Here is a 14,064-nt window from a genome sequence, read left to right as displayed (position 1 = left end):
CTAAAGGAAGGAAGGAAGGAAAGAAAAAGGAAAGGGAGAAAGTGAAGGATGGAAGGGAAGAAAAGAAGAAGAAAGGTGAAAAAAGAGAAAGGGAAAGGACTGGAAGGAAAAGAGAAAACCAAGTAAGTTAGGAAGAAAGAATTGGGGAAGAAGAAAAGGAAGGAAAGGAGACACAGGAAAAAGGGAAGAAAGGGAAGGACAAAAAGAAAAGCAAAAGAGGAAAAACTGAAAGGAGGGACTGTGAAGGAAAGGAAGAAAGCAGGAAAGGAAAAAGGAAATAAAGGAAGAATAAAGAAGGAGGAAAGGGTGAAAAAGAAAAAGAATTGAAGGAATGAAGGGAGGAATGAAGGAAGGACAGGGAAAAAATAAGGACAGAAAGAAAGGAAAAAGAAAAGGGGAAGAGAGAAGTAAGGAAGAAAGAGGGGGAAGGAAGGAAGGAAGGAAATAAAGGTCCACACAGAGCGTGTTTTTGTCTTAAATTCTTTATTGTTGTTTTTTACATGAAGCACCACGGTCACGGTAAGAAAACACATTCAGGACTTAGAGACAGGATCTGAGACCTGGTGGCTCAGGGACTGGATCCTGACCTTTTATGGTTCAGACTGGTCCTGGAGCTGGTCCTGGAGCTGGTCCTGGAGCTGGTCTGCAGCTCCTTCAGACGTGTGTTTATGTTTGTGAATCAGACGCTGAGCAGACTAAACACGGACCTCACGGCCCCACACGGATCTGGACTCTGCAGCTCAGGACCAGTCTGAACTTTAAAACGGCTCCAGGAGGTTTTACAGAGTCCAGCAGCTGCTGTCACGGTCCTCACCGACCCTGAGGGGTCTGTGAGGAGGTGAAACTGGTCTGGGTGAGACCCCCAAACTCAGACTTTCAAGTTACTGTAAAAAAAACTCTGAAAATAAAACTCGTGTTGATCATTTTGGCCTTTTTTGAACATCACAGCTCTGAACTCTGAGTTTGATCAGGATCTTTGAAGGAACGTCGTGGAAAAAACAAAAAGATGACGAATAAAACCCCGGAGTTACAAAACGATGAACATGAAACTTCACAGGCTCAGCCCCAGGCGCTGGTTTCAGATAAACTTCTTCAAACATTCATTCTGAGTCTGCTCATGCTCACACCTCTGGCCGGCACCTGTTCGTAAAAGTAGCACCTGATGTGAGGAGGAGGAGGAGGAGGAGGAGGAAGAGGAGGTGTTCTGCAGCTGTGGAGGCTCTGATGAGGGTCTGACGGTCCAGTTTCCTGTGAGCGGTGTTTGGAGGTTACAGATGAAGTGCTGTGGGGGGAGCGGGGTGTGCACGTTCAAGAAAAAAGCAGAGTTTGTCTCGGCTGAAACTTCTTCCCTGAATGCGTCGAAGCAGAAACTAGTTTTGAGTTTCGCCGTCACGGATCAGACTCGGCTGGTTTTTCTTGAACGTGCAGGTTTGTGGGTTCTGCTGTTCTGTGTTTGGCGTTGACGTGTGGAGACGTCGTCCTCATCGTCGTCCCTCCTCCTCCGCCTCACCGGCTCTTCGTCATACACAGGTTCTCGCACTCCTCCTGAGTCTCGAAGCGGTTCTGGTTGCCGTCGCAGCCGCCGTACCAGAAGCGAGCGCACTCGCTCTGCTCCGTGTCGAAGAACCACATCATGCTGTAGTTCTGACAGCCGCCCTGATCCTGGGGGAGGGCGCAGGCGTCTGGAGGGAGACGGGACAGGAAGAGAAACCGTCAGTGATTGGGCTTTAATACTGAGCCCTGATTGGCTGCCTGAGGGAGGAAGCAGCTAAAAAGAAATTGTGCTGTTTTTTTAGGGATCAGGAACAGATTACAGCATTTCAATTCATTTCAATGGGGAAAACTGGTTAAACATAGAATAATTTGAGCTCCATCATGACACAAATTAAAGTCGTAGTTAAAGGCAGTGATGATGTGTATTTATGGAAAATAACTTAATCAATGTGCTATAGCGCCACCCTGTGGTGTAGTCTTGTTACTATCTCAATAGTTAGTCGCCTAAACTTTTAAACTGAGCGACCATGAGTTAATCAACCAGCGCTACCAATAACTTATGTGACGTTTGTGAGTAAATTTATTGGGATGTGTTTGAGTGTTGACGTGTTTTTAGCTCTATATTAACATAAAGATACAGTTTCTTAAAAAAACATAAGTTTTTATTTTTCATAACAATGTATTTTTGTGTAAATTGCAAAATGAATATAAAACATAAAAGAAAAGGATGTGAATTTATCAAGTACTGATATGAAGGATATAGTTTTTTTAAGCAGTTTCTAAATGCGAAGCTAGTGTTAGTTTCATAATCATTTATTAGCATTCAGATGCTAAATGCTAGCCCTATGACAGAAGTCCGCAAACTTTCCTCTCACAGGAGCCATTTTTCCTCAGCTCACCTGGATTAAAGTCATTCAGGAGCCACAAAATCGACTTTATCTTCACAACAAAGACAAAAAGTGTATAAAACACATAAACAAAACAAATAAATAATAAACAAACAGATTTTAATAAGTTGCTAATTTTATCAAAAATTTCCAAAATTCTAAAAAAGAAATCACAAGAAATTGCAAATTTTTTTTTGCAAGGATTCCAAAATTATTTTAAAAAATTTTAAAAAATCAAAAAAATGTCATTTTAAAATTTTGCTTAATTTTTGAGAATTGTAAAAATGTCAATAATTTGAAAATGTAAACAAAAAAGGCGTCTAAATAATTTGCAAAAATTTGCCGAAATCAAAAAATATATACATAAAAAATTCAAAAATTTGAAAAGTCTTTTAATAAAGTGATTTTTTTCTAAATTTGAAAAAAATTCAAATATTTAATTCAGAAAAAAAGTAATCAGAGGCTTTTTGGTAAATTCAACAAAATGTTAACACGTGATTTTATTTTGTGTTAATGTTTGTAATCATTGATACCTTCTGTAAGAAAAACAAAAATTCTATATTTCATTAGCTTTTTTCAAAGCTACAAGGAGCCACTGCAAAGGAGTCAAAGAGCCACATGAGGCTCCAGAGCCACAGGTTGAAGACCCCTGGTCTATGAAGTGCATCATCAACCGACTTATTGATGTTTATAAGATTATTTTTGGGGCGCTGGTATGAGGTTAGGCCTCAGGCGGTCAGTCTAAGTTCAGGTTCAGCTATCAGCCTCTTTCCTGAAGCGAAAACAAAGCTACACCAGGGACAATATCCCAAAGCAACTAGTTTCCTCTAAGTTTAAACTCTGACTCGTTAAGGTCTGTGCCGGTTTACATCCAGGTAGTAGCGCTTTAGAACAGCGTGACAGTACACATTAAACAGAGCTGCAGCCCCAGCTTGTGGAGGGAGGCTGAACTACAGCTTAGACAAAACAAGTGGCCGACATTTCCTGAAGGTCACTCCTCACTCTCACCCTGTTTGCTGCTCTGACTGCTTTCCTGTCGCCTTCAAAATAAAGGCGTAAAAAGCCAGAAAATAAAACTTTAGAAAAATGTCTAAGGTGAGGGCTCAGTAAACTTCAGGACAGTCATCAACGTCCTGGACTTCCTCTGCAGCATTTGTAAAGTTAGCTTTAGCAGCTCCTGAGGTCGTCACAGTCACAACATCCTTTCATTAAAGAAAGTTTTTAGCAACCGACAGCAGAAAAACGGACAAGTCTGACTCCAACACTCGACATCTGGACTCTGCAACGCCAAAACAAACCCACAACCCAGTCAGCGGATGATGATAACCTGTGAGTTCAGGTTCTTACCTTTAGAGGGGAAGCTGACCAGCTCCGGTCTTGGCAGGATATTTGGATCTGTGAGAGGACAGAGGGATTCATCATGAAGACATCAGGACTAAGAGTTCCTCCTGTGGATTTTCTCTGTACAGAAAGTAGCTTTGCAGGTTTTCTGTGTCAATATTTTATTCAGTTTATAAGTGAATTAATATGAAATTAGAAAAAAATCTCACATCACGTGACATTGGTGTACTGTTTTGCTATATGTTATTGACTGCAGTGTGCCATCTAGTGTCACAAAGTGGTTATAGCAATGCTTTGAGTTGTTAAAATTCTGTTGTAAAGCCAAAGTTATTTATATAACCGATGTATGCTAACTGCTAGAATATCATTGCATTTTCCTGTAGATGTTAGCATCAAGCTAGCGCTATTTTCCCTGAATGGTTTGATGATGTGTAACATGTTGGATTTGCTGAACAGGAATCTGGTGTCAGAGAGTAATGTTCATTTCTTCGTTTGTTCAGTTTTTCACTAAAAACTTCAAGAAAAAAGTCCTGAATCAGTTTTTGGGAAACAGGGACGTGTATAGAAGCTGGATCCAGAGAGGAAACAGAGTCTGGTTGTTAGTTTCAGTTTCATTTCCTGCTCTATGACGCGTCAGTGAAGTGATGTGAATGAGGAAGAGCCAGCAAACAGGAAACACATGAGGTATGACAACACACACATTCCCGTTAGTCTGACCGTTGGTCCCGGTCTGGTGCTGGTTCAGGACTTACTATGGATGCCACACGTCTGGAAACATTCACTTTCCGTGTTAAAGCGGTTGGCGTTACCGCCGCAACCGCCGAACCAGAACTGCGAGCATGCACCGATGGCTTTGTCAAAGAACCATGACCGGACAAAGTCCTGACACGGGAAACCGTTATCAGCCCGCAGCAGACACCGGGCTGAAAGCAGAACACACACGTTAATGACACACACGTTAATGACACACACACACATACACACTGATGACAGGCAACGGGGCTCAGGGCAGCAGCTCTTCTACAGAATCATGCAGCGCTAACACAACCAGAGGAAGTGCAGACATGCTAACGAGACATGCTAACCACCAGTTAACTGTTTTTATTAACGCTGACAGAGAGGAATCTGGAGGGGAAACCAAAGCTACACCTGGGACGATGTTCCAAAGCGACTAGTTTCCTCAAAGTTTAAACTCTGACTTGTTCAGGTCTGTGCCGGTTTACATCCAGGTAGTAAAGCTTTAGAGCAGCATGACAGTACACATTAAACAGAGCTGCAGCCCCAGCGTGTGGAGGGAGGCTGAACTACAGCTTAGACAAAACAAGTGACCGACATTTTAAAACTACAGGAAGAGAAACATTAAGTTCCTGTTTAAGAGACTATTAGCTCTGGTGCTAGCAATGCTACGATAGCTAGGATAATCAATTAGCATCTGTTGTTATAACAGCTTTCTATTTAAAGAGGGGGTGTTGTGCTTTTTCTTTGTCTTCATTCTGTTTTAGTAAACTCTTATTTCAGCCTCTGTCTGACACTTTTTGTTTTTGCCTGGACGTTGTCACATTGAAGGACGGCTAACTGTCGTTCCTGGAATGTTTCATGTTGTTTTACTCTTTAGGGGGGACGGAATCGGAATGCACGATCAGGGGAATTCCGGAACTTCTTTTAGCTACCCTTGTTAAGCAATTTGAAACCTGATTAAAAAAAACTCACTGACAAAAGTAATTTTTTCAGAATTTTAGAAATAAAACAGTCTTAAATTTAAGGATGGAGATTTTTTTATTTACAACTCAAAATTTTTTTCTTCCCTTGGTGTTTTAAAACATTGTTTTAGCTGCTCAGTTTGAGCTACTGTCTCTTTAAGGCCCCTCGCTCCACAAACCCCCTCCCCTCTGTGTTTATCTTTTATAATTTGGTCGAGCCAGGTCAGGTTTTACTTTGATGTTTGTTTAATTAAGATTCTCTGATCACGCACTGTGTGCATGGAGTGGGTGGTCACAATGTGAAGTCAATCTTTAAGTTTCATTTTCATTTTCATTCATCATCAGGACTCGTGGGCTTTGTCTGTGAGTGACTTTGTGATTTTTTTTTTCAGTGTTTTAAGAAAAGATTCATGTTGCACAGATGCAATATTTAAGTATTTAAATATATTTTCTCTTATCCCATTGAAATTTTTCCATTTTTTGTTTCAGGTGACATTTATTGTCTTTAATATCTTGAAATGAGGAATTTTCCTGGACTTGTTCACTGCATAAAATAAGATAATTCTTTAACAAACACATGTTTTAGCAAGATTTTCAGAGATGACCTCATTGTCCTTTTGACAAAAACATTCCGGAACCTTTTCAAAGTCATGTGTCTGAGTTCTAAACTGTCTTAAAGTTCCTTAAAGAGACAGTAACCAAAATGTTTCATGTAAATGTGGCTCATATTAGTCTAATAAGGCAGTTTGTATTAAAAAAACAGACATTACCACTCGTTTGGATTTCTTTTTTGCTGTGTGACAGTCGAGATGTTGCCTGAAAATGTTTATTTTGACCACGTAAAAGTTAACTTAAAAAATATCTAAGTTAACTTTGAGTTTGTTTGTGATTAAGTTGCAGGTTTAAAACCTGTTTATCAACCCAAACTGACAAAGGAGGAGGTATAGTTTAGAAAAATCTTGACACTCTGATTTGCCAGCCCCCCGGAGACCTGCTAAGGGCGGAGCTATGAGCAGACCTTTGTGTTTGAGGCTTAATTAGGAGATTGTTATGTTATGACATCATCATATCAGGAAGTTCGGTCATTGATACTTTATGTCCATGTTTAAAATATGGCAAAGCAGAATACCCCCTCTTTAATTTTTTAAAGTGGTTAACTATATTTTGTTTTTTGAAATTATGTTGGAATTATTAAATGGTTTCCTGAGATGTTTCATGGGAGATTTTCAAAAAACTTGTTGCAAACGGCCTCTTTTTTTTTTAGCTTCATTTAAAGGAGTCACCAATTTTGTTACAAAAACAAAAAAATGAAGCATTTCTGAAGGAATAAAAGACGGACTGGCACCTCTGGACTCATTAGTCAGTCTGGATTAAAATCCTGTTTCAAATTTTTTCTCGACTTTACTCTGATCTGATCACGTGGAGGTGAGGAGCTGCTGCCCTGAGAGAAAAACATGCATCAATCCAGACAAACAACCATCAGGTTTAGATCATCACAGTTTGTTACATGATGAAGAGGAAGCTGTAAAAAGTCAAACAGAGGAGGAAAATGAGTTGGAGAGATGCAGAGAGGAGAAACATGAAGCATGCAAAAACAAAACACATGAAACAACATTTATCCAGGTGGTTCAGAGGTTCGAGGACTCAGTCTGAAGACGTTTGTGATGGTTTTGACAAATCACCTAAACTGTGACAGCGTGACTTCTGTAAGCCTTATAACAAATAAAATCAAATCTTGGAGAAACAGCTGATTCATCTTTGACGCAAACAGATTTTACGTCCACTCTTCACCCTCTCAGAGGAAACGTCACTTTTTGTGCAGGTGTTATTTAAAGTGGGGTGTAATCAGCACTCCTGCCACTAGGGGGCAGCGTCAGAGGTCCCTTCTTTTAGTCTGTGTGTGTGTGTGTGTGTGTGTGTGTGTGTGTGTGTGTGTGTGTGTGTGTGTGTGTGTGTGTGTGTGTTACCGTTGATTCTGCCTCTGGACACCGACCCCTGTCCGTCTCCTCGGGTCAGGGTCTCGATGACGTCCAGCTGGCCGGTCTGCTGACCCTGTCCTCGGGTCTGCTCCTGGAAGCTCTCCTCCTCTTCCTCGAAGAACTCGATGAAGGTCCCCTGACCCTGACTGGACACACGGAGCGCAAACACCATCAACCCTCTGACGCCAGTGTCCAGAGATTTGATCATGTGACTTTGTGGTTCAAAGGACAGTGTGAGTTACCCGTCTACGTATGGTCCTTGATCCGGCTCCCTCAGCTGGTCACATGTTCGTTTGATGGAGGGCGGAGGATACGTGTTGATTTCCTCTGAAAGAAAGAACAGAACCAGTTTGAGCCGGATCAGGTTTTCCTGGGAGTCCTGGGTCTGTCAGACGGAGCGCTTACTGTTCAGGGCGGAGAGGAAGACCCTGAAGAACCTCTGGCCGTAGCCCTGCTCCTCAGGGCCCAGTCTGCTGACGTGGATCAGGTGCTGATGTAGCGGCAGACTGGCCAGCTCCTCCACCTGCGTGCGGCTGTAGTGTTCGCCCACCGTCACCACGAACAGCGCCACCCCCTCACACTTGGCCTTCTTGGAGATGTAGCTCAGCATGGCCCGGTCTTGTGAGGCGGTCTGAGTCCCCACTACGGTCAGCAAAACCCGTTTCTTGCGGGCTTGAGTGGCCTTCAGGAGGACCTCCCTCAGAGCGAAGTCCAGCGTCTGTCCCAGAGCCGAGGAGCCCCCCTGCTGGGTCACGGTCTGGGTCAGGTGCCTCCTCATCAGGTCCTGGGTCTGGTAGCTCTGCAGGCCAAACTCCGCCCTGATGGCCTGGGTGCTGCCCTGCTGGACCAACGCCACCCGGGCGCTGTTCCCGGGTCTGCGGGGCTGAGAGCTCACCGCCAGCTGCTGCACCACAGAACCCAGCAGCTGCTGGGCGCCGGCGTACTCGTCAGCGTTCACCTCTCTGGAACCATCCAGCACCAAGACCAGGTCCACGTCGGCTTCCTGAGGCCGGCCCTGGTCCTGGATGTAGGAGCATATCTCTGCAGGTCTACAGGGGTCTGAGGGGACAGGAAGTGGTCATGAGAGATCTGGAGCAGCACCCAAAGACTTTGAACTCTGGGAAACCAACGCTCTGCTCACCGTAACAGATGACGCAGGTCTTCACCTTCCTCAGGTCGGCCTCCATGTCCCGCCCCAGCACGGTGAAGACGGCGTTTCCCGAGTCGTCGACCTGACGGGGAGCAGACATTAGAAACCCCTCAGTCATCAAACATCTGTCCCTCTCAGGTTTTAACGGCGTGTCAGAGTTTTCACGCCTCTTCCCTCAGCGCCAACGACGAACGCCTGACAGCTGGTGTAAACAGGAAGTGACAGAAGAGCGAGCGGCTGGAGCTCCTCTCTGGGATGTGATAAGCAAACAGTGGGAATGTTTGTGCAGCAGAGAGTGAGCGATGGTCTCTCCACTCTGTTTGTCAGAGTCCTGTTTAGACCCGGGGAGCTGTGTTTGGATTCACCGAGAGCTGGATCGTCACAGTCCGGTCACACCTGCACCCTCAGGATCAGGGAGTTCGTACGTTTGACTGAATCTAACCAGACGGAGGAGGAGTTAAGGTCACCACCAAACACCCCACATTACTTTACCTGGCTTCTTGGATCTGGATCAGGTCTATGACACCGTCCTAACGTGTTGCCAACGGTTCAGGCTCATTGTACCAAGACACGCTCCGACCATCCACAACCCCTGAGGAGATACACCCACAACTCACCTCAATGGCCCGACTCAACGCCGGCGCGTTCTTCAGAGAGACCACAGCTGGGACGATGTTGAGGCCGCGGTACTCCATCATGGAGGTCACAACGTCGCTCACATCCTGTGTCGGCCCGTTGGTGAAAAAGACGGCCACCTTCCTCATCAGCATCCCCGATCTGACTCGTTTGAAGACGTGCTGACCCACGAAGCGCATGACGGCGCCCAGCTGGCGGCGGTTGGACGTCCTCTCCAGGGCGATGTTCTTCACGGACTCGATCAGCTGGGCCTTGCGGTGGTAGTCCTGGAAGCGGATCAGGTATTTGGTGTAGGCATTGTACCCCACGATGGCTACCCGGGCGCCGGTTGGACAGTTGCTCTCAGAGATGGAGATGTCCTCCAGGAGGGAGAGGAGGGCGGAGCGCTGCCTCTCGAACGCCACCGGGGTCACGTCCTCGGACATGTCCAGACCAAAGACCAGCTCGGTGGGGACGGCCGGGCACTCTGAGCGACCTGAAAACCAACGAAGAAGAGACAGAAGTGAACGGCACAGTGTTAGTTTCACTGATTGAACCCAGGGATCTGTCCGTGTCCAGGTCAGCTACACGCTACACGTCTGCACAGAAACTGCACATTGCTGAGTGTAGCTGTGTTTCCCTCTGAGAGCCCCAAACACAGGCTGGAACAGGGGGATTAATGGAGGTTTTGTGGTTTTTAGTTGCAAATTAAAGGATCTGACCTGAAGATGGCGCCAAATACAAGTTAGGACCAAAGTTACGTGAAGAACGTCTGAGGCCCAGAAAGCAAAGAGGCCGTACTCACCAAACACCAGCGAGCGTTTAAAGAGGGGTACGTACCGATGGAGCAGGCTGTGGAGGGAACAAAGAGTTACTCAGAGTTACTGATCGAGGTTTGAGAAGTGAGACAGGAACTGAAACATCAACGTGTGAAAGAGGAGACGCTCACCACAGTTGTCTCTGATGTACGTGATGAGCTCACACTCCTAAAGGCGACAGGAGCAGACCTCGTGTTTAAAATCACTGTTTGCTTCATGTTGGGAGGTAAAGTGAACTTTAAAGTGGACTTACCGAGTTTTTCTCTCCAGGAGGACCTCGTGGACCCTGAGAGGAGCAGAAAAGAAAGGATCAGTAGCTTTTCTTTGTCTTCAGTTATTAAAGTAACTGAAAGTCCACCAGGAGCCGGGAACTGTCCAAACCTCAGCGTTCCTCTTTGCTCTGACTGCGAGAAGCTGGCTCAGGTTTTATTCCACATTAAAAAAGTTTCCAGTTTTCTTTCATCGACTTATTTGTGAAGCTCCAAACTAAACATGGAGGATGACTCAGGTTGGAGCAGATCCACGAGATGATCAGTCCAGAGTCAGCGCGGTATCCAACGCCGTCGTTTAGCTCCCAAACATTAACATGTGGTCGGACGCCACAAAACCAGAGGCCTAAACTGTGATACACTTTCAAATGATTTAAGAGTGACGCTTGTTTAAACATCATGAAATCACCAAAGTTAAACTCTTCCAGGGTGAATTAATCTGACACTCACTGGTTTAAATCCACCAACCTGTTCACGGTTCAGAGAGTGTTATTCATATTGACGGATCACTCAAAAAGATGCTCAACAAGGACTGATTGGATCTTTTCAACACTTTCAGGCTCGCCACGCTTTAACAGCTGTTTTTTTAACCATTTCTTTCTCATTATGTCAAAGTTTCAAAATCAGAGAAAAAGGAAATATCCACATTCACAAAAGAAGAGCAGAGGTGTGGGTGGTTATGATGTCTTCAGGGTGTTAATGTGAAACTTACAGAAAAAAAACTTCAGTTTCACTGTTTTGCTTTCTGTTTTAATTCAAGTTCTACTCCCTACACTTCTTTTTGAATACAGAAAAGACCTATATCCATGGTTACATTTTTTTTTTTTTTGGCAAAATTTCAAATTTTCTCTGTCATTAATGCATTTCTAAAGATTTTCATTTTTTCTTTCAAATGGTGAAAATAAACATTTTCAAACAACATCTCAACTGTCACACAGCAAAATATGAAATCTTAACAGGTCTTTATGTTTATTTTTAATAACAAATGACCTTATTAGACTAATATGAGTCACATTCACCTGAATTATTTCAGTTACTGTCTCTTTAAGAAACTTTGAGGGAGTTTAGAACTTAGAACTATGACTTTGAAAGGTTCCGGAATGTTCTTTGTCAAAACAGAAAATGAGGTCATTTCAGAAAATCTTGCTAAAATATGTGTTTTTAAAAAATTATCTTATCTCATACAAATTCCCTATTTTAAGATATGAAAGACCGAAAGAGTTGCCTGAATTTAAAGAAGGAAAAAAAATGTCAATGGGATCAAAAATGTACATGTTTAGTTTCTTGTAATAAGAAATAACTAGTGTTTCAAAAAACATGTACATTGTTCTTGTAAAGTCGAAACTGTTTCACTTTTGCTTTTATTAGCTTTAGTCACTCTCCTCACTGTCTCTCTATGTATACTTAAGTTTTACTTTCTTCCTCTTCTTTTTGAACATAGAAAAGACCTAAATCCATGATTAAGTTTTTTTTTTCCTTTTTTGGGGCAAAATTGCAAAGTTTTCTCTTTTATTACTTCATGTCTTTCAATAGATTTTTATTTTTTTTTGTTTTATATGTTCAAAATAAACATTTTCAGGCAACATCTGGACTGTGACACAGCAAAAAATTAAATCTAAATAAATCTTTTCGTCTGTTTTTTTCTAGTATGAATTATCTTATTAGACTAACATGAATCACATTCACCCGAACCATTTTAGTTACTGTCTCTTTAAGAAACTTTGAGGGAGTTTAGAACTTAGAACAATGACTTTGAAAGGGTTCCGGAATGTTCTTTGTCAAAAGAACAAATGAGGTCATTTCAGAAAATCTTGCTAAAATATGTGTCGGTTAAAGAAGTATCTCATCTTATTTAGCGAACAAGTCCAGAAAAATTCCTCATTTCAAGATATTAAAGATGGAAAATGTCACCGGAAATAAAGAATAGAAAAATGTCAATGGGATTAGAGAATGTATCTGTTCAGTTTCTTGTGTTAGGAAATATTTATTATTTAAAAAAACAAGTACATTGTTCTTGTAATGTCAAAACTGATTCACTGTTTTGCTTTTATAAGCTGTAGTCACTCTACTCACTGTCTCTCTATGTATATTTAAGTTTTACTTTCTTCCTCTTATTTTTGAATTTACAAAAAAAACTAAATCAATGATTAATTTTTTTTTGTCTTTTTTTTTTTTTGCAAAATTACAGTTTTTCTGTCATTAATGCTTTTCTATAGATTTTCATTTTTTTTATTTTTTATTTTTTTAAATAAACATTTTCAGGCAATATCTCAACTGTCACACCACAGTAATGAAATCCAAAGAATTGTTAATGTCTGTCCTTAGTACATATTGCCTTATGGGACTAACATGAGTCACATTCCACTTAACCATTTCAGTTACTGTCTCTTTAAGAAACTTTAAGAGAGTTTAGAACTCAAGAACTATGACTTTAAAAAGGTTCCGGAATGTTTTTGTCAAAAGGACAATGAGGTCATCTCTGAAAATTTTGCTGAAACATGTGTTTGTTAAAGAATTATCTCATCTCATTCAGCTGACAAGTCCTGAAAGTTCCTCATTTCAAGGTATTTAACACAGAAAAAGTTGCCTGAATTGAAAAAAATAAAAAATAAAAATAAAAAGTCAGTCAGATCAGAACAACGTACCGTTTTAGTTTATTGTAATAACACATAATTATTATTTTAAAAACAAACAACATTGTTCATGTTCAGTTGTATCTGTTTTACTGGTTTGATTTCATTAGCTGTAATCGACTGTGTCACTTCCTGTCTTTGAGCTGTGGCTTCTCTGGGTTGAAATTTGAGAGTAGATCTACTTTTTTTATTACGCCTTTGATGGGAAATCTATTAATCTAAACACATAAAGCTCCCAGTCTCTAAAACTGTAATTTTGAATCAAAAAGGATGAAATGAGGGAAAACAAAAAAGATGATATTACGTTTCTTTACGTTTGATTGATCGCCTGACTTTCGTGTCACATTAAAGGAGGAGAAATGAGAGTCATATGGAGGCAGGTAGTGATGATGATGATGATGATGATGCTCACCTTGTGTCCAGGATATCCAAATTCCCCAGCTGTGCCTGGACCCCCCGGTCTGCCTGAGTTCCCCTGAGTCAGCGGGAGCAGAAAAAAGAATCAGAGACGAGGCAGAGACGTGTGTCAGACAGGAAGTGAGATCATCAGGGAGCACTCACGCCTCGTCCTGGGTTCCCTTTGCGTCCTGGATGTCCTTTGGTTCCCTTCAGGCCGTCCTCGCCCTGAACACAGAGACACGGTGAGCTCACAGCTGTTTGGACACGCTTCATTTGGCTCAGAGTAATGATCAGTGTGTAAATGTTTGACTCCTGGAAGCTCTGAGCTCTGCCTGTTTATTGCTTTAGTTTTTATTGAGGAATAAAGAGAAATGTGTTGTTTCAGTCGACTCTGATCTCAGAGGGTCTGAAAGCCTCACGCCGCTCTCACCGGTAGACCAGGGTACCCAGGGAAACCAGGATCTCCCTGTAACCACAGGAAACACATCAGAGGGTTCAGAGTTAGTGTTTCTAATCAAAGTGGATCCCAGACCTCAGACTTTGATTTGTTAAACTTCTCCCTCACCTTCGGACCTGCAGGTCCTGTTGGTCCATACCCGTCTCTCCCGTCCTGACCCTGGAGCAGACACAGACAGTGAACACATCAGCTCCACAGGTTTCACCACACAGCCACACACAAACACAGCTCGGACTCTTTACCGGAGCTCCTCTGAGTCCCTGTGATCCTGGAACACCCTTAACACCTGTCTCCCCGGGCTGGCCCTGCGACAGAGACCACC

The 14,064-nt window shown here is 42.6% G+C and overlaps 1 protein-coding gene across 1 annotated transcript in view; it reads right to left on the bottom strand.

Moving 5' to 3' along the window:
• Positions 1-514: 514 nt before the first annotated feature.
• Positions 515-14,064, bottom strand: part of col6a4a (collagen, type VI, alpha 4a) — a 39,866-nt gene continuing 26,316 nt past the window's right edge. Inside the window, exons 26-41 of the mRNA XM_074682623.1 lie at positions 13,985-14,047; positions 13,851-13,901; positions 13,716-13,751; positions 13,448-13,510; positions 13,299-13,361; positions 10,238-10,270; positions 10,116-10,152; positions 10,007-10,018; positions 9,169-9,662; positions 8,543-8,633; positions 7,807-8,460; positions 7,644-7,728; positions 7,390-7,547; positions 4,475-4,645; positions 3,729-3,776; positions 515-1,682 (exon numbers count right to left, since the gene is read on the bottom strand). Coding sequence (XP_074538724.1) covers positions 1,507-1,682; positions 3,729-3,776; positions 4,475-4,645; positions 7,390-7,547; positions 7,644-7,728; positions 7,807-8,460; positions 8,543-8,633; positions 9,169-9,662; positions 10,007-10,018; positions 10,116-10,152; positions 10,238-10,270; positions 13,299-13,361; positions 13,448-13,510; positions 13,716-13,751; positions 13,851-13,901; positions 13,985-14,047 — 2,235 coding nt within the window. The 3' untranslated portion in view covers positions 515-1,506. The remainder of the gene's footprint in view (positions 1,683-3,728; positions 3,777-4,474; positions 4,646-7,389; positions 7,548-7,643; positions 7,729-7,806; positions 8,461-8,542; positions 8,634-9,168; positions 9,663-10,006; positions 10,019-10,115; positions 10,153-10,237; positions 10,271-13,298; positions 13,362-13,447; positions 13,511-13,715; positions 13,752-13,850; positions 13,902-13,984; positions 14,048-14,064) is intronic.

Source organism: Halichoeres trimaculatus, unplaced genomic scaffold (genome assembly GCF_033239565.1).
Source record: "Halichoeres trimaculatus isolate MK-OKI-2021-1 unplaced genomic scaffold, fHalTri1.1 fHalTri1_scaffold_12, whole genome shotgun sequence".
NCBI lineage: Eukaryota > Metazoa > Chordata > Actinopteri > Labriformes > Labridae > Halichoeres > Halichoeres trimaculatus.
This window is presented reverse-complemented; position numbering and strand designations above follow the sequence as displayed.